Source organism: Mustela nivalis, assembly GCF_964662115.1.
Source record: "Mustela nivalis genome assembly, chromosome: 3".
NCBI lineage: Eukaryota > Metazoa > Chordata > Mammalia > Carnivora > Mustelidae > Mustela > Mustela nivalis.
In genome coordinates this window covers 43547112-43568167 of record NC_139022.1, presented here as the reverse complement: position 1 = coordinate 43568167, position 21056 = coordinate 43547112, and the positions used below count along the sequence as shown (strand labels likewise).

General features: G+C 40.6%; 1 protein-coding gene across 1 annotated transcript in view; it reads right to left on the bottom strand.

Annotated features, from left to right (window-relative positions):
- Nucleotides 1-6928, bottom strand: part of SNX2 (sorting nexin 2) — a 55550-nt gene extending 48622 nt beyond the window's left edge. The window contains exon 1 of the mRNA XM_082724853.1: nucleotides 6702-6928. Coding sequence (XP_082580979.1) covers nucleotides 6702-6809 — 108 coding nt within the window. The 5' untranslated portion in view covers nucleotides 6810-6928. The remainder of the gene's footprint in view (nucleotides 1-6701) is intronic.
- Between the last annotated feature and the right edge of the window lie 14128 nt (nucleotides 6929-21056).

Genomic DNA, 21056 nt, shown 5'->3' with positions numbered 1-21056 from the left:
TCAAATAAATAAATAAATAGAAATCTTTAAAATAACTTTTACGATACCAGGAAATAGAGTGACATGCTTTTGTATTGAAGCATCATACTTTTTATAAAATAAAACCATAGATTAACGATTCTCAGACTTGGACAACAGTGTTCTAATGGATATGTTCTTGAGTTGTATTATTACTACAGCCATTAACTTATGGGACTAAAAGCAAGTGACTTCACCTCTTGCAAATCATTCTGGCACAAGTATAGAAGTTTCTTACAAATTCAAACGTATTTACCATACAACCCAACAATCCTACTTCCAAATATTCACCCACAAGAAATGAAAACTGTGTTCATACAAAAACCTGCACAAAAATGTTTATATTGGTTTTACTCATTAATGCTTGAAGCTGGAAACAACAGAACAGTCCTTCAACAACAAACAACTGTGATACACTTACAATGGAAAACTAAATTCAGCAATAAAAAAGTAATGAACTATTGATAACAGGAAACAACAGCTGAGTCTCAGATACTTTAGGCTAAATTAAAGAAGCTAGACTCAGAAAGTTTCACACTGTATGATTCCATGTAACTGAACAGTGGTTGCCAGCGATTAGGAATGGGAAGTGTTAACCAAGTGAGAGAATTTTTTTAGGTGATAAAAGTATTTTGTATCTTGATTAAGGTGAATTTTACTAAATTGAGGTTAATTTTGCTCCAAATAAAAACTACCATCGCAGAAGGGGAAAAAACAAAAACCAAAACCAAAAAAACCCGAAACAAAACCAAAAACCACAAATTCATTTCGTAGGAAAGTGGGTACTTGTAAAATTACACTAAAGGCCAATTTTATTCTTTTTAAGAAAAAGTCTACAGAAAAGTAACTCTATTTCAAGCAACTTCATTTAATAACATTTTTTAGAGGCACAAAAATAGTTCATTCTAAAATCCTCAAATTTAATGGTTTTTAAGGGCAAGTGGTCAACTAGAATGCTACTGCTTCAAAAAATGTTTAGTAATTTTCAGTGCACACCTCCTTTAAACTCCTGATCATAAAATATTTCTCTGAAACAAATGTAACTCACATTGGAATTTTTAAAAAAATGAGTACATTTAAAGTTGGAGGCCCACCCAGAGATCAGAAAACAGAATTAAGAAAACAACTTATGCACTATTACTACCTATTGCAAAAGCACAATACATACTAATTTAGTAGCTCTTCATCAAGAGTCCCTTGTCTTACTCTACTTCTTCTCTCCTCATAATTTCACCCAAGTTCAGGATATCAAAGATCATTTCTATGCAATTAAGTCTCTCCAGTCTTCCATACTATTTTTGTGCCATGTGCGCATTTCAATTACACATGTGTCACCTGGTATTGCAGGGGTCTGTTCACACAGCTATGTTTATTACAGACTCCTTTCCTATACTCCCTAGGGCAGGGACTAGATGTCCACAATCTGATTTAATGTAATGATTCAACAAATTCATGAGATTCCTAAATCAACATTTCTAGCTCATCCAGCATTTCTAACTGCTTGGCGTCCTCCTCATTGGTTTAATATAACCCTCAATGAAATGAAACTTAAAATTCCTTTGTCTAAGAATCACCTCAAGAGAGGGAGATATAAATGATGTCTTTAGATGTCTAACTTTTTAGCTACTGTTCCATCAATTTCCTTTTCTCCTTTATTATTTGTGCTTTCCTTCTTGACGTCTTTAACTTCAGGCTAAAAATAGCCTCCAACTCATCAACCTACCAGTAATACCTTCCACTCAAAATCACCTCTCAGACTGCTAGCACATTTATCTTCCCAGGTGATCATGGTAACAGCCATCAAAATCTTTCATAGATCTCACCAACCTACGTAACAAATTCCAAAGCCCTTCACAATCTCACCCATAGTAAACACATAACGCCCCATATTCAGCCACTCACACAACTTTTTATGGTTTCCTAGAAAATGGACTGACCCTCGAGTGAGACTTGCTATTCTCCCACTTTGAAACTACATCACCCCTTCAAGGTCTCTCTTAAATATCACCTTTTCAGTGAGCTTCTCCCAGCCAAGAGATGCATTTACTGTTCATCTACTATGTATCAGAAACACTGAAAGGAATTAGAATCTCCCCAATGTTTCATTGGTACTTCCACTGAAAACAAATGCATTTTCAGACCATATAATCACACCTGTATGAGTTTTCCGTACACCTCTTTCTTCTCCACTGGAGACTTTTTGTCCTCCAAGATTTGCAATAGTTCACTGATATTTGCACTACGATTATCACCTAAATGGTACCGCAGAGAGTAAATACCCAGGTATTTGCTGGAGTCAATGAAGTAAGATGTCTTCTGAGCACAATAGAGAAAAGATGTCTTCTGAGCACAACAGAATTTTAAGACCATCTAGATATTGAATATGAAATGCTCTATAATCTCTATCATATGACACAACTGACCAAACTATGGTCCTCATCTTAACTTCAACTGACCCTTGTATTTGAGGTTAGTACGAGAACCAGGTATGAACATCTATGGTCAAGCGATTTTCAATGGTGCCAAAACCACTCAAATGGGGAAAGGATAGTTTCTTCAACAAATGGAGCTCGGACAACTGAACTGCCACGTGCAAGAGTAAAGGTGGACCTTACTTCATGCCATATACAAAAACTAACTCAAATGATCAAAGACCCAAAAGTAAGAGCCAAATAAAAACATTCTCTTTAGAACACATACACGTAAATCTTCATGACCTTCGAGTTGGCAGGGGATTCTTAAACATGACAATGAAAGCATCAGAAACAAAATTTTAAAAATAATCTGGACCTTGCTAAATGATTTTAAAATTGTTAAGGGCACCATCAAGAACATAAAAAGAAACCCAGAGAATGGGAGAAAATATCTATGAATCATGCATGTAATAAGGAATGTATCTAGAATATATAAAGAATTCTTGTAACTCATTAATAAACCACTCAAGTAAAAAATGAGCAAAGAATCTGAATAGACACATCTCCAAAGAAGATATACAAATGGCCAAAAAGCATATAAAAGGACGTGCAATATCTTTAGTTATCAAAAAAATGCAATCAAAACCACACTAAGATACCACTTCATATTCGTTATGATGAACAGAACCAAAAAAAGTCATATTAACAGGTGTTGATGAGGGTATGAAGAAACTGGTACCCTTGCACATGGCCGGTAGAAATGTAAAACGGTGTGGCCACTTCTTTGGGAAACCAGTCTGGCTGTTATTCAAATGATTAAATGTAGTACAGTTACTATAGGACCCAGTAATTCTACTTGTACACAAACTTTTACTGCAGCATTACTCAAAGCAGCCAAAATGTAGAAACAATCCACATGTCCATCAATTGATGAACGGATAAACAAAATGTGGTACAGCCACGCAATGAGATATTATTCCATCCCATTCTATAAAAAGGACTTTGAAAACATTATGCTAAGTGAAAGGAGCCAATCATGAAAAACCACATATTATATGATTTCATTCATACAAAATCCAGAACAGGGAAGTCCACAGAGACAGAAAGTTAGTGGTTGTTGAAGGTTGGGACAGAGAGGCTTGGGGAATGGGGATGGGGGTCATAGTTAAAAAGTACGGGGTTTCATTTTGAGATGACGAAAATGTTCTAAAACTAACTGTGGTGATGGGTGCACATATCTGTGACTGTACTAGAAAACCATTAAATTGTACACATTAAATGAATGAATTGCATGGTATGTAGATTATACCTCAATACAGCTGTTTAAGATAGAGAACAAGGCATATAATATAAATTTCCCAACTTTATTTTTGTATTAAAGATTTTATTTATTTGAGAGAGCACGCATGAGAGAGCATGTGCACGCTCTACGAGGGGGGGGATGCACAGAGGGAGAGACAGACTCCCTCCTGAGCAGCGTTATCCAGGACCCTGGGATCAAGACCTGAGCCAAAGGAAGACACTTAAGTAACTGAGCCACCCGGACACCCCTTTATTATTTTCTTTAAGGTGTGATCTTACTACTCCATACTGCTCTAGGGCAAGTACCTTTTAAGCTTAGGGCTGTATCATTTAAGGAAAAAGCAGTATTCTTAAACATTAAAGCCTTGCCTCTCAGGTACCAAAAAGAACAAGTTTCACTAGATTCTTTCTCCTTCTCTTTCTCTTCCCAGCCCCCTATGCCAGCTCTGCCTACTTTTTGTTTCATAGTCACAACAATAACAAACACTAAGAGTTTTAAATATGTTTCATTCACTGAATTTGGCTTTATGTGACTGTTCTTAATTATGAAACGAAAGAAATCTAATACTATATTAAAAATATACACTAAGTTGTACAGTCATTACAAGCCTAACAATGATGACACTGAAAATGTCTATTATCTTATTTCACCTATATGGATTTCAATTGATTTTTTTCCCTCCAAATGTCCTCAAAGGAAAAAGTTTCTACATAAATGTATAATTTTTAAAACTCGGACTTACCTTTTCTTTAAAGACATTAATTTATATATCTTTCAATTTACAGCTTAGATAATAACTATTCAAAGCAGATGATCTACATCAGAATTATCTGGGGCTTGGGAATTTATTACTGTCTGTGGACCAGAAGCAATGTCATGAGGAGTCTGTTAGAAATGCATAATAACAGACTTTTCCCAGCTCTACAGAATCATAATTTGCACTTTAACAAGATCCCTAGGTAACTTATGTATAAACTCTGAAAAGCACTGATCTAGGGGCAACTGCATTTCAAACAAGAATCCCCTGGTTTCTCCAACACAGGAGGTTTGAGAAGCACTTCTAAAAAACAAAAGTGGAGTTACTGAAAAAGAAAATTCTCTTACAGCACTTTTGGTAAACTAAAAAAACAGTGCTATATATCCTTCCTGTAAGAGTTTGGAAAGCAAAAAACATTCTGAATTTATAAATCTCAGTTATACTACCTTAAAGTTAATAACCTGAATGAATCTATAACAAACAGGGTTTAGATGATCAATCAAAATCAAATTTACAACTTTCACTGTGTACTAACCAAGATAAATTGATTCATACTCAAAAGTTCTGTAGACTCTTATTGGGAAAAAAAAAAAAGGCAAAGACCCTATTAAAAAGACCCAACCAATTGGGAGGTAGATTATAGTTCCTTTTACTCAACTCCTAAAAGCCTCAATTAAACAGAATGCTTAGTGTTCACAGTGTCAAGTTTACTCTAGGTCAATAGTTTGTTTTGATCCTAGCTGGCGGAAAACCTCTGCAGCCCTCAAGGAAATACAGATCTTAGGATCCTGGACAGACACTAACTCTCATTACATTTTAAGATAGTTATACAATAAGTATAAAGGGCTAAAAAGATACTAAACCCAAAAGGTTAATCTGTTACGCAAGACAATTTTTACTAAATGTTAGGAGATGATGTTTTGACAATGAATCCAGCAAACATTTACCAAATGGAAATATTCAGGACTGGAAGGAACACAAAGATGATCAAGGTACTATCCCTAGCCCCAAGAAGCACATAATCTGAGGGGAGGTGGGGTCTGACTGAGAATCTGCATACACAATTTGCAGTGTATGGTCACTGTGGAAAGTGGTTCCCATAAGTTCCCAGTAAATGATTTTCAAATAAAAGGTCTTTTACTGTAATTTCCAATTGATTCAGTGTCTAGCTGCACAAGCCCCCAAAAATGCATACTAAAAAGCACTTTATAAGGAAAGACAGCCCAAGGTAAACAATCTTCTGGGTAATCTGCATACATTTTAATACACATACACGCATAAAACTGGGCTATGAGGTGTGGGCGCCCTCACCAAATGCAAAGCAATTCAAACCCGAAATGCATCTAGGAGGCCAATACAGTTAACAGTGTTTCCTTTCACAAAAACAGGAACACTCAACTTCAGAGACCGCTGACCATGCGAGAAAAGAGGAAAAAGGGAGTGAGGATCTGTTTTTACTTCTCCGAGATAACTTTAACACAGAACAGAACAAAACCAACAAAAAACCAACAACCAACCAGCACTTTCCTGGACTACACCCTCCCTTCAACTTAATATTTTATAAACCCTCATTTTTTTTTTTTAACACTCTTATTCTTAAAAAGTCTAGGAACTAAAGAAGACAAAACCGGTTAAATGCATTTAACAGTCGAATACTGAGGCACCTCCCTCAAGGGGAACCGGCAGTCCACGAAGGGTCGTAACTGGGAAAAGTGCATCCACATGCTCCCTGGACAGCCAGGGCCACTCAACACTCAGTTCACTGCTCTCTCCTTTCAGGGGCACACCCTCCCTTGGGAAGGGGAAAGCAAGCACCTCTTCGAAGCGGGTGCGGAGGTCGTCGGGAGGGAGGTGAGGTTTACCAGGACTCTGGGCAAGCCCATTTCTGGTCTGGAGAAGAGATGCAAGTGACACGGAGGGAGGCCAGCTGAGCCGGGAAAGGGCGCTGAGATGCTCGGGCCGGTCCCTGCCCCCCCAGAGAGGATCTGGTCAACCCCCGGCTGGTCTCCCGAGGAAGCCTAGCCGTCCAGGCCAAGCTCCAGCCCGCTGACAGGTACCTGAGGTGGGACCCACGTCACAGGTGTCGCCCCGAGCAGGTCCCTGCAAACCCGGGGGGGTGGGGAGGGACAAGTCCCGGCAGGGGAAAGGCACCTAAAGGTGAGACGCGCGGCAGTAGCGGAACGCAGCACCCACGGCGACGCGGTCTCACCTCGAGGGTGGACACAGTGCTGGTGAACAGGTCTTCTCCGTCCTCCAGCTCCTCAAAGTCGGTGGGCTTCGCGTCCCCCAGCGGAGGAGGCTCCCTCTCGGCCGCCATCTTCGCTCGTCCAGACGACTGCGCGAGCCGGGCCTCGCGGACCTGTCACGTGAGCACGCACGGCAGTGCTGGCGCGCCGGCCGCCCTGCTTCCCCCCTCCACCCACGGGCCTGCCTCTCGTGGCCCCGCCCCGGCCTCGTGACGGCGCCCGCCCCGAACGCGCTGCGCTCGGCTCCGCCCCTTTGCCTCTCCTTCCTCGTCTGCGTCTGGGTGGGTTGTCTTTCGCCGCCCACTTGCTGGCGGGACTTGGGTGGAAGGCTTTGGGGCTTTTATTACCCTTTCTTTCGTAGCACGTCGAGGTCAGACGATTTCTCGGTGTTACCAGTTGTAAAACTGGGGATTACCACTTTGCAAATCTGCTTTAGAAGGGGAAGAGTTTGGGCTTGGATTATACACACACTGAGGGCAAGACGGAGGATTGGTGAGAAATAGACACCTTTAGGTTGTCCAACAGAACTCTCCGACGTGATGGAAGTGTTCTCTATCAGCAGAGTAACCGCTGGCCAAGTGTAACCACTGACCCCTTCACCTGACTATGAGGAGCTGAGTTTTAAATTTTATTTAATTTAAATCTAGATAGCTGCATGGGGCTAGAGGCTACCTACTGGCCCAGAGCAGCTCTAGATAACAAAAATGCCCTGAATAATTTGTTGTGTGAGGTTTACTCCAGTTTCATCATGAGCCGCAACATACTTTTCCCGCATAAAAGAAGAGAAAGGCTGAGCAAATAACAGGAAAATCAGATGATTGGCAAGAGCGTGATACTTAAATGCCTCCGCCAGTTACTAGTGCTTCATCATGGGAAGATCTCTTGAAGACTTTCAGCTTCAACTTCCCCAACAGCAAAACGGAAGTGTTACTAATTCTCCACTCACACTTCACTGCCCAGGATTATTCTCAGGATCATATGAAAAAATATGTTAAAATATTCTGAAAGCTAAAAAGTGCTATGTTAATGCAAAGTATGCCCAAGGAAAATTAAAAGAGGGCATCACAAATAGCAACCTGAGGTTATAATTTTGCCAAAGGAATAAAAAACTTCGATGGGATTCTTTACAAATTAAGTACAAATTCTCAGCCCTCACTGGCCTGCGAATTATGTCTGGCTTCTACCGGCTATGCCCAAAACTTACTTAGCATCGCTGGCCTTATTTTTTAAGCTGCATTACAACAAGTTTTTCTACTTGGCTAAGAATTCTTTCGCTCCTACATTTCTAAATTTCCACGATGATTATCAAGAAGCATTAGCCCAAACCATGATTCATTTAAGTAAGTATACCAAGTCTCAAAAATTGCTTGGGTCATCTTACCACCGGCATCACTGCTTTACCTAGAACCATTGCTGCGTCCCTTTCTGGAAGAATCATGCTGTTGAGGCATATTCCTTGGCCTGCACCCCACCAGCTTACAGTTAGTCTGGAGTTTGTCACTGATCAGACCCTTCAACCTCTCCTGAAAGCTCACAGCCCCGGGTGAGGTGATGCTTCTTTGCATCTCTACTTTTTGCCTCTGTTTCTGCTTATTGCTTACTACTTTCTGTTTTCTGCTATGGTCATTTCTATACCCAGATTATTGTTTGTACTGCACATCTGAATTACTTGAAATATAGGTCCAGCCACTTGTGACAGAGAAAGTAGCTGTTTTGTAAAAGGAAGGTATATGCAGAACAATCTGCAAAGGCTGAAGGGACTGTAAGACCAAAGAAAAAGGCCGGACAAGTCCAGCTTGACACGAAATGGTTTTTTATTAAGGGGACTTACAGACAGAAGCGTGTCTTCGTGTCTTCGGTGGCAGCAGGACCTGTAGATCTCCGCAGCCCCGCCTCCCATAAAACTGCTTTTATAGCCTTAGAGGCAGGGGAATACTTGCTGGGGGACTACCCAGGAGGAGAATGTTTGAAAATAGTCATGTGTCATATTCATATCTCCAAAGCAGATCGGGGACATATGCCCTGAGGGTACACTTAAGGGTGTGGCTAAACAAAAAGAAAGAATGTGTTGGGGGTGGGTGTTGGTAGGGCTGTGCTCACAAAGGCTTCAGGTCACAGAGGGGTCATCATGGCAGATTTATCCAAGATGGCATTAGTCTGGTTCACATAGCAGCTTCAAAAATGTAGTTTAATTGTCCCTTCTATAGGACCATGAAAGCTCTATGAGATCATCCAGGGATTATAGCTTTGTTCTGTTGTCCTGTCCTCCCTAGGATGTAATCTCTTCCTCCTGGTCCACGTTGGCTCCCCACAATCACTTTCCAGCTGGTGGAAGAGGAATAAAAGGGAAATGGAACGCTATCCCCTTCCCTTTAAGGGCCAAGTCCAGAAGTTGTACACACGCTTGTGTCCACATCCCTTTGAGCAGCGAGTTAGTTACATGGCTCTCCCTAGCCACAGGAGGAAAGGCAGTTGTTACTTCACTTCCTAAAAACTAGAGGTTCTCATACTCTGGAAGAAATGGAAATTTTGGTAGGGAACCAGCAGTCTCTGTTATAAAACATTGGTTCAATCTTCATGGTAGCATAATGGCATTTCCTTCTGGTAACCATTCCTTTCCCACACTCGGCTGGAAGTCTCCTCCAACTCCGAAATGGAGGGCGTGCCCCGGGTTTAAACCCAATAGCACCCACTCCCTTAGTCCTAGGGATTGGTAGGAGGTCAGAATCAGCTGCATTTCCCACAGACTCTCAGCAGCTTTGGTTATCTCTCTTTCCTTATTCAACCTGAATTCCGTGAGCCAGAACTCTAAGAATTATCTATTTTTCTCAGCTGTTTCTCTTCATTGGCTTTTTGGCTCTTCTGTATAATCTTCTCTGAAGTCCCACATTCAACCACCAGCCTCTCTAGTCTTATATCCATAGTGCTAAGACCATCTGATACATAAACCCAATCTTGACGGGAGGTCCTGAAGTCCATGATCTTTGATCCCAGCTCCACACTGCCTGGATACCATTATTTGTTTCTTTGTCAAATCCTTCAGTGATTCTTCCCAGAAGAGGTTCTAAAACTTTCCTTTCTCTTAAGTGTCCTATCACCTTTTCTCCTCATTTTTATCAGATAAATAATTTTAAAAATTATTTATTTAGTTAGTTGATGTATTTAAGGGGAGTTAGGGGCAAAGAGAGAGGGAGAGAGAGTCATTAGCAGACTCCACGCTAAGCATGGAGCCCAGTGTGGGGCTCATTCTCACAACCCTGGGATCACAACCCGAGCCAAAAGCAGGAATCAGACATGTAACCCACTGCACCACCCAGGCATCCTGGGCTGTATATTTCTATAACACCTAGTATATTGTACTGTGATCATGGCCTCTTTTCTATCACCCTTAGTAGTCTAGAGGATTATTGCATCTAGGGGCTATATTTGAATTGACTTTGGATCCTGGGTAGCCCTGTATTAGTTATCTATCACTGTAAAACAAATTACACCAAACTTAACAACTTAAAAACACAGATGTATATTTTCTCACAATTTCTGTGGGTCAGAAATCCAAGTGCATCTTAGCTGAGTGCCTCTGATTTTGGGTGTATCACCAGTCTGCGATAAAGGCAACTACCAGAGCTGCGTGCAGTCCCCTCAGCACTCAACTGGAAGAGGATCTCTTTCCAAGCTCCCTTTCCAGGCCTACCTTGGCAGGCCTCAAGTTCTTACTGGCTGTTGCCTAGACATGTGAATTCACCACCACACAAACCCCTCTATAAGGCCTCCTACACCGGATATCTCAGCATCCTTCCCCAGAGCAACTACTCTAGGACAGAGAGTGGGGAAGCACCAAGAAAGGCAAGGGTGGGCAAGCGAGACAGAAGCCAGAGTCTTTTTATAACCAAATCTCAGAAATGGCATATTCTTGCTTTTGCTGTATTCTGTTTATTGCGGGATAAAGGGGAGGGGCAAAACAAGGGTGTAAATAACAGGAGGGAGGGGTCTTGGTGGCCATTTTATTTTATTTCATTTTATTTTAAAGATTTTATTTATTTATTTGATAAACGGAGATCACAAGTAGGCAGAAAGAGAGAGGGAAGCAGGCCCCCCACTGAGCAGAGAGCCTGATGTGGGGCTCGATCCCAGAACCCTGGGATCAGGGCCTGAGCTGAAGGCAGAGCCTTCAACACACTGAACCACCCAAGCACCCCATTGGTGGCCATTTTAGAGGTTGCAATAAACTGCCATAGTGTTTAGTACCCAAAATAGATATCTTCGATGAATAAATGAATGAGCATGTGACTCAAAATAGAGAGCTAAGTGGAAGATATAACATACAGTATGTAAAGCAACTAGTGCAGCAAGAATCCAGACAGTCAGGGCAGCACAACCCTAAAGACCACTTAAGAAGCAAGCAAAGGAAGAGGTGCTATGAAGAAAACAGAAAAGCAGTAGTCTAGGACTGTAGTCTAGAAAGGGTTACAAAGGAAGTAAAAGAACAAAGAGTGTGTGGTTGTATCAAATGCCTTCAGTATATTAATAAGATGTTAACTGAAAAGAGTGAATCATTGCTGAGTACAAAAAAAAAAAAAAAAAGGATATAGCAAGTTGTGATGGTTAATTGTATGTGTCCGGACCGTGGGTACCCAGATACTCGGTCAAACATTCTTCTGGGTTTTCCCCAGATGTAGTTGGGATGAAATTAACATTTAAATTACTAGACTGTCAGTAAAGCAGATTATCCTGTATAATATGTGTGGGCCTCATCCAATCAGTTGAAGGCTTTAATAGAACAAAGACTGACCTCCCTAAGCAAGAAGGAATTATGCCACCAGACCGTCTTTGAATTTGAACTGCAGCTTTTCCCTGGGTCTTCAGATTGCTGGTCTACCCATTTTATATATATATAAATATAAATATATATATACACACACACACACACACACACACACATATACACATACACACACACATGTGTGTGTGTCTTTCTGGACTCACAATTGCATAAGTCAATTCCTTAAAATAAATCTCTCTCTGTAAATATAGCACATCCTGTTGGTTATATTTCTTTGGAGAACCCAGACAACTATACAAGGATAGACTATTCTTTCAAGACATATAAATAGAAGGAATGCCAGAATAGGTCAGTAACTTGCTGAAGATACAGGTTTACTTTTTCATACATCTTTGTTTTATTTTAGAGAGATTTATACATGTTTACATATTAGGGAAAGTGAGAGCAGAGCAAGAGGTTCACAATATGGAGAGATATAATCAGAGAAGAAGAGATCTGAAAGTATATGGGTAGGAATGAGATAAACAGCAAGAAGTAGGATTTGCCTTTTAAAAAGAAGGTATACTTCTTCTGAGAACAGAGAAGGGGGGGGGTCAGAGTTTGTATTCGCTATTCTGCATCACGAACCACTCAAAACTTGGTCAATGAAAACAAAATCATTTATTCTTTCTTTTTTTTTTTTTTAAAGATCTTATTTATTTATTTGACAGAGAAAGAGATCACAAGTAGGCAGAGCAGCAGGCGGAGAGAAAGGGGGAAGCAGGCTCCCTGCTGAGCAAAGAGCCCAATGTGGGGCTCGATCCCAGGACCCTGAGATCATGACCTGAGCCAAAGGCAGAGGCTTAATCCACTGAGCCACCCAGGCGCCCCCCATTTATTATTTCTAATGAGTCTGCAGGTCCACAAGCTGGTTCTGCTGGACGAGATTTGGCAAGTCTGATCATAGGGGTTGTTTGTATTATATCTACGGTCAGCTGAGGGCTTGACAAGGGGCTGACAGCACAAGGCTGGTCCTGACTAGGACCTTTCAGCTCTGCTGCGTGTACTCTCATCGTTCTAGACTGGTCAACTTTTCACGGCTGTGGCAGGCTTCCAAAAAATAGAAGGTGGAGACACACAAGAACTTCTTCAAGCCTTCACAGAAGTCCCATAGCCAAGCCCAGGGTCACAGTGGGAAGGGACTACAGAGTTGCAGGGCAAAGGGTGTGGAAAAGAGAGGCCATTAATTTGGGCCATTGATGCAATCAGTCTACCATAGGGTGGATACATTCATAGACTTATTTGTAAATGCTATAGGAGCAGGAAATGGAAAAAGTCCACACCCAAAAGCAATATTTTTTCCTCCCTATGGGGAAAGAGAGGTTAATTTCCAAGAGAAAAGAGGTCAGTATCAGCACAGGTGGCACAAGGAAATGGAAGAGTATTTTCAGTAGATCTGTGAAGATTCGGATAGAACATTCACCAGGGACATATAAGGAACTGGCAAACATTACTGGAAGCATAAATGAGGTGGAGACCATATGTTTCTGGTGGCAATAATCCCAACATTTGTGTTATTTTCTCCTGTAGTCTAGCATTGGAGGTGTAGGAGTGGAGCTGGATGGTTGGATTGATTCAAGGCTAGACATTTTTAGAATGAGCTTGGTTGAGGGCTAAGGCAGCTAAGGATTTTGAGGCCTCCCAAAAGAGAGGGGTGTCCTTGGGGCACCTGAGTAGCTCAGTCGTTAAGCATCTGCATTCAGCTCAGACCATGATCCCTAGGTCCTGGGATGGAGTCCCATATCAGGCTCCTTACTCAGTAGGGAGCCTGTTTCTCCCTCTCCCTCTGCCTGCAGCTCCCCCTGCTTGTGCTCTCTCTGTGTGTCAAATAAATAAATTAAATAATTTAAAAAAGAAAGAAGGAAGAACTTTTCCCAAGGGTATTAAAAAAGTGGTAGCATAAAAGTAACATTTAGAACCCAATATGGGCTATGCTTTGGGTGAAAAGTGACCTATTACTCAAGGCAAGGAGGTCAAAGGAATTTTCTGGGAAAGCAATCGATGTTGTGAGAACACTTGTTTGCATGGAAATTGTGGCTGTAGGAACACAGCGCAAAAAGCGAAATGGAAGTCAGATGCGGATGGAAGGGTGTAAAGAGAGGTCAACAGATCAACAAGACTCTGGAGAGACCTTACCCTTGAGCAAAACTTCTAGTGAGTGCGGTGACATAAGCAGCTAGGAACACGTAAGATTCATAATGATCTTCTTTGTAATTATATCAGGAAAAATAATCCTTTGGTTGCTTAACCAAATAATCCTTTGGTTGCTTAACTTTAACAATTGTTCAGTGAAAATATTTAAGCTCCTTACTGAAATGAAGGACTTCACATTTGTTGGAGGAAGGAGGGAAGTTGGCCGGTCAAGCATGGTGTTCTTTCTTACAGATCATAAATGCAAACAAGCTACCATTACTCAAAGTGTCAGTGATCCCTTAACCTGTGACTTGACAAATAGCTATGAAATGGATATATGGTTGTAACCTCCTATGTCTCAGTCCATGAGTGGCATCGGAGTTCTAGAGACTAAACCATTCTCTCAAAATAACTATTTCATCACTTGTATCTCTTGAACACCATAAAGGGTCATAAGCAGGTCCTTACACTGACACGAAATCCCATTATCCCTTCCTCTCCATTTTTTCCCTCATACCAACTGCCCCTGTGCTTCTCTCACTCCACAGTACCCCTGTAAAACCCCTCCCCTTCTGTTTCTGGGTGGTATTTTCCTGTCACTCCCCTGGCCACTGCTGCAGTCACGGTCAACTTTGCAGTCATGAGACGCGTGCAGCCACACTGTATCTTGCACTCAGAAGTGCCCCACTCTAAGCTGAATGCTTTGAGGTCGTTGGCTGCAAATTCTTAGCAATTTTGAGCAAGGGGTCCTATAAGTTCATTTTACAATGGATCTTGCAAATGTTATAGCCAGTTCTGATTCCAGTCTGCCAGTTAGTACAGCATCAGAGAACGCAGTGGGATTGGGTATCTGCTGTTCCAGGGCAGAGGGAGACGAGCTTGTGTTCCACTCTCAATGCTTTTCCTAAGAGGATTGATTCAGTGGCTTTGGTGGCTTTGCCCTGGGCTCTCAACTTTCTCCTTCTGGCAGAAGCGAAGTGAATCCAGTAGACACTTCAATACTGATAATTCTTGTCCCATCAATACATTCTTTGGAGGACACAGTCAAGTTCAGAGATGCATGTTTATAAGGTTAGCCTTCCAAGGACTGGTGCAGGTGAAGAAAGACTTAAGGCAATTTCTTGGAAAAATAATATTGAGAACAGAAAAATAAGAGAATATTTTGATATTTTGAAGAGGTATATTTATGAATACAGAAAATGGAAACGATTAATGATGAAGGAAAGACCCAGGGAAATAAGATGGAGGTCAGGTAAGGAAATTGGGCTGAAATGAAAGCAAAACAAAACGAAAACCTAGTTACCGCAACTTCTTCTTCTTCTTTAAAAAAAAATTTTTTTTTTCCAATTCTTGTCATAAAACCTGTCTCCTACATCAGAGACTTCCCTGTTTCAGGGAAAGATCATGTCTTTTTGTCCTTCATGGCCCTTGATATGGTACCTTACACATCATCCTCTCTCAATATTTGCTGTTTAATTGAAAATAAATCTAAAAAAGAAACAGAGCCAATTCTTTCAGATCAAAGAAAGCAAACTGTCAGCTTGTAGGCCTGACACAGATGGGTTTTATTTGGATTACACTGTTTTTTTGTTTGTTTGTTTGTTTGTTTTACATTTTAAGGTACTGGTAATATTTTAAAATCAGGAATTTCACATAAAAATCCAGATTTCTGACTTCTCTTAAAAAAAAAAAAAAAAAACCAAACCTGAAAGATCTGGCTATGTATGGCTCAGATCTCTATGGGTATATGCTCTCCAGCTCTCTGAAGTTCCCAGTTCACCCTGTTGTCCTCCCAGAATGAAGGCATTCCCACGGAGCCCAGTACCTCTTTCCCCTTAACCAGGTGGCTTGATCCTACAAATCCAGGCCTGCCCCATTGTTCCTTAGTGGTAAGCATCGAGTTTCAGGGGGCATCACGGCAACCCAGGATAAAGAAAAACCTTCCTCCTTCCTTAGAGCCAGGAGTGGCCATGTGACTAAATTCTTGTCATCTTATTTGATGCCGAATTATGTAATGTCAACGGAGCTTTTTTTTTTAAGATTTTATTTATTTATTTGACAAAGAGAGATCACAAGTAGGCAGAGAGGCAGGCAGAGAGAGAGGAGGAAGCAGGCTCCCTGCTGAGCAGAGAGCCCGATTCGAGGCTCGATCCCAGGACCCTGAGATCATGACCTGAGCCGAAGGCAGAGATTTAACCCACTGAGCCACCCAGGCACCCCTGTCAACAGAGTTTTATGCACAACTTCTGGGAAATGTCTTTAAAAGGATGAGACATGCCCTTCCCCAACTATCTCCTTCTGCAGGCTGGAATTCAAACATAATTGCTGGCACCCTGACAGACATCCTGGACCATGAAGAAAACTTGGGACCAGGATAGCAATGCAGTAGAGGGGGCATGGGTCCCAGACTCTGAGAATCTGCCCTGCCAGCTGGGACATGCCTGCCTCCCAGCTTTTACATCAGACAGAAACAAACCTCTATCTTATTGTGGGGGAATTTCTGTTACCTAGAACCAAACTGAATCTTAAATAATACAACTACAAATTATCTTGATAAGCAGGAGTTTTCTACAGTTCTACTCTTATGAAAAGTTAATTACCCTGAAAACCCACAGTCTTGGGAAAGAAGGACGTATATAGCCGAGCCTGATCATTTCAGAATGGTGGGTGTACATTTCATGAATACAAATTGACAGGTCCATCTGCTAAAACTACATTGTGGTGGTAAAGCTTGGAGGCTTTGCAGTTTCTGATTCTTCTTTTCCTTCAACTTCCTCATCTGTAAGACGAAGGTAATAAAAAAGATTAGATGAGAGGAATGCACATAACCAAAGCAGTTTCATTCCTTAAATTCTAGGCAGATGAAGCAGCATGGTGGCCCAGAGCTGGTAAGGCATATGGAACTAAAGAGAGGCACTTTTTATTTTCTGCTTACTCTGCTCTTCCCACATTAAGAAGTATTACAAAGGGTGGGAGGGAGAGTGCAAAATTTTCACCAGCCCATGAAAGAGCTATGTTGTTAACTCCAGCCAGCATATACACGAGATCTTGAAAGTTAAGACTGATGAGGGAATCTCAAATCCTACCATTTTTATATCACACTTATATCATCCCTAAAAGCAGTACATCTGACACTGACATTTGAATCGGAATTATATTTTCTTTCAAAGCATCATTATTAGATGACTAACTTCTCCAAAGAGCCCCGAGTTTACTGAGAAACTTAATTCCCCCTGTTGGAGTGAGCTCCTGGTCAGAATCCCTCTCACGAAAAAGAAACATTGTACATAGAGAACGTAGACATTTGTCCTTCTGTTATAGAACAATTTCCATACATTTGTGTAACACCTTTTTGTGGGGGAGACCAATGTGCCAGCAAATAAGAATCAGAAGAAATTCCATATATTTGGTAGTTTTCTATAACATTTAAAATTTTTCTTTATGCCAGTATCTAACCCCTTTCTAAGAGAATCTCTAGTGAAGTCTAAAACCTTAAAAATATCTTTAGTTGAAAGTAAATATAGGGCTTAGAAAAAGTAAAGAAGATGGTGTTATTTTAAGGAAGTCATTTAAAAATGCTTTTATCTTGGCAAACAGAGCGTAAATGGAAAATATTTGCATAGACAGAAAAAGAATATTATACATACAGTCAATATGTTATTTACAGAGCTAGATTGTGACATTGTTGTTCATTACTCAGTTGCCATAATGAGAACTTGTTTTCCAGTGCTTTTATATTAAAGTTATCATTTTACCAATGAAGAAAGCAGGCTTCATGTATAATTATAATTCCCTGTTCACATATCATTCCCCTGCCCTCCACATTTAAAGGAATATTCTAATTAAATAAACAACCTAAGCCTGCTTTATATTTAATAATGATATGATGTTCCATGAAAAAAGTATACAAAACGGCCCTAAAAATCTGAGAAACAATTGGTAGAGACTATACTAACAATTTTTTTCTCACAATTTTTTAAAGTCCATGAAGATGTGACTGTGGGGACGTTCTCTTGTGACAGTTGTCTATTTGTGTGGGGCTAAGGTCCTCCAGGTAAATAGCAATTATTATTATTATTATTATTTATTTTTTTTTTTTTAGAGAGAGTGTGCACGAACAGAAGTGAGGAGGGGCGGAGGGAGAGGGAGAGAGAATCTTAAGCAGACTGCATGCTAAGCTCAGGGGCCAATTCAGAGCTTGATCTCACCACTCTGAGATCATGACCTGAACTGCAACTGAGAGTCAGGCACCTACCAGACAGAGCCTCCCAGTTGCCCTGGTAAATAGCAATTATAATGAGCCTTTCAGTCTTTGACGCCAGACTCTCAAAGTATTTAAAGCCTTTAGATATAAAACAGTCTGATAAAACTAGATTAAATATAGCAATTTAAGTTTGGCTACCAGTGATCTTTTTTTTTTTTTTTTTTAAGATTTTATGTATTTATTTGACAGAGAGAAATCACAAGTAGATGGAGAGGCAGGCAGAGAGAGAGAGGGAAGCAGGCTCCCTGCTGAGCAGAGAGAGCGATGCGGGACTCAATCCCAGGACCCAGAAATCATGACCTGAGCTGAAGGCAGCGGCTTAACCCACTGAGCCACCCAGGTGCCCCTACCAGTGATCTTTTTAAAATGTTAGTGGGTTACTGACTTTTTAGTCTCCCTTTGTCTCTGATTCTGCTTTCTGCAGTTACCTGAAGACAAACGTGGGTCTGAAGGCAGATGATACTCCTTCTAACATACTGTTAGAAGGTCGAAAGAATCCTAATGCTCCATCCCAGTGCCTATGCCATTCCCTTCCTTTATCTCATCATGTGGGCATTTTATCATCTTACATCACCACAAGAGGAAGCCTGAGTGCAGAAAAAGAAGATATTTTGAGAAAGGAATCACATTAACATTACTTTCAGTATATAATATTTCATATAACATTATATTGTTATAATTGTCCTATTTTATTATTAGTTATTGCTGTTAATCTCTTATCAGCTTAATTTATAAATTAAACTTTAACCTAGGTATCTACATATGTATAGGATAAATGTAAATTATATATAGGTTTCAGATCTTTTGGCTGTTTCAGGCATCTACTGGGTTTCTTGGAACTTATTCCCCCCACAAATAAGGGAGACTGACATATATGTTTTAAATGTATTGGGGGGGGGGATATCTTGGGTGGCACAGTCGGTTAAGCAACTGACTCTTGGTTTTAGTTCAGGTCATGATCTCAGGGTTGTGAGACTGAGACCCAAAACAGGCTCTGTGTGAGCGCCGAGTCTGCTTGAGGATTCTGTCTCTCCTTATGCCTGTACCCCCTCTCTCATGCCTTCATGCTCTCTCTCTCTCTCTCAAATAAATAAGTCATTTATAAATAAATGAGAGGGAGAGAGAGAGGTGAGGAAGCGGCAGAGAGAGAGGGAGAAGCAGACTCCCAGCTGAGCAGGGAGCCCGATGGGGGGCTCAATCCCAGGACCCTGAGACCATGACCTGAGCCGAAGGCAGACGCTTAACCGACTGAGCCACCCAGGTGCCTCAATAAATAAATCTTTAAAAAAGTAAATAAAATAAAAGAATTGGAGCATGCTGTTTGCCTGGCAGACTTTTGCCTGAATGAATGCCCAGCTCCTATTGATGTGACTGGGCATTCCTGCCCTGTCAGTAAGAGGACTACCCACGTCCAGCCAGCCCACTGGGAAGAAGGACCCAATGACCATCCCTCTCGGAGAGCATAATGCATTAGAGCTCACACCCAGTTCATGCTGTTGGTGTTGCAGCCACCACTAGTTCGTGTTGACCTTGTATGTTGGGGAAAAGGTCAAACTCAATTTTCCTGAAGAGTTGTTGACTACATGAATGTCTTCACCCACCCGTGTCCTCCACCTGCCTATGGTGACTAGAGAAATTAACCCTCAGCTGCATTTTGGCTGAACGATCCTTTCCTTTCTCCCTCACTTGGTCATGAGAGCATGGGAGATGACAATCATTTTGTTTATGCTTGTTTCACTCTCTGTGGGACTATGTCTTTGTGCAAAAGTCAACTTATGGACAATTGTGATTCTCAAGCTTGAGTGTGCACCAGAGTCTCCTGGAGGGCTTGACCAAACAGATTTCTGGGCTCTATGCCCAGGCTTTCTGATTCAAATGGTCTCAGGTGGGGCCAAGAATATGCTTTTCTAAAAACACCTCCATAATATTGATGCATTTGTTTAGAATAGCACATTTTCAGAACCACTGCTCTAGAAGAAAAAAGCCCATTTGGGCTGTACTTTTGGAACTAGAAAGTTACGTCTTTAATCATCTGATAAGTAGTTTTATGCCTTTGAGGTCTTTGGATATTTAAGTCTCATTCTGTTTGCTGTCATACTTTACATCAAATGGATTCCTTTGTGTTTTTCAAACAAGTGCTCTTTGATCATGTTCAAAGCCTCAGACTTTGGATACACACCTGGGTTTCTGTGTACTGGGAGCAAGAGCCCCTCTCAATGATCTGTCTCTCTTCATTGGCTTCCCATTTGGTTGTTGGCCAATAGAGTGTAAACTGAAATTTCTATAGTCATTTTCTACTTTATTTGTTTATAAAGACTTATTTATTTATTTTAGAGAGAGAGAGAGAACAGTAAGAGGGAGAGAGAGAGAAAAATCCTCAAGCAGACTTCCCACTGAGTGTGGAGCCTGACACGGGGAGCCACCTGGGGATCCATATGGGGCTCCATTCCAGGACCCTGAGATCATGACCTGAGCTGAAATCAAGAGTCGGGCACTTAATCAACTGAGCCACCCAGGTGCCTCACCACTTTATACTTTAAATAATGAAGGCCAGAGCATTGCCTCCGCAGAAAGGTAAGGTTAAAAAGGAAGAAAGAAGAGAAGGAAGAAGGGATGGAAGAAAGGAAGGAAAGAAAGAGGAGTGAAGGAAGAAGGAGGAGGAAGAAGGAAGGAAGGAGGGAGAGGGAGGAAAGGAAGAAAGAAAACTAATGCTATTTAAAAACATGCTCTTAAAATGATGCATTTAGAGAACCACCTATATCGACTTAATAATAATTAAAATAATATATATTATTTTATAATATATTATCTGAAATACTATATAATTATATATAATAATATATGTTATGATATGTATTATAATATATAACAGTTATAATAATAATTATAAAAATATCCAGTACATTTTAAATAATATTAAATAATATATAATATATACAATGTATACAATATACAATAATATGCTCTATATTAATATACATTATAACATACATATAAATTGCATATAATATATATTTAAAATATAATATAATCATATAAAATTATATATTATATATAATAAAATATAAATTAAAATGACTAAAATAATAAAATACTAACACT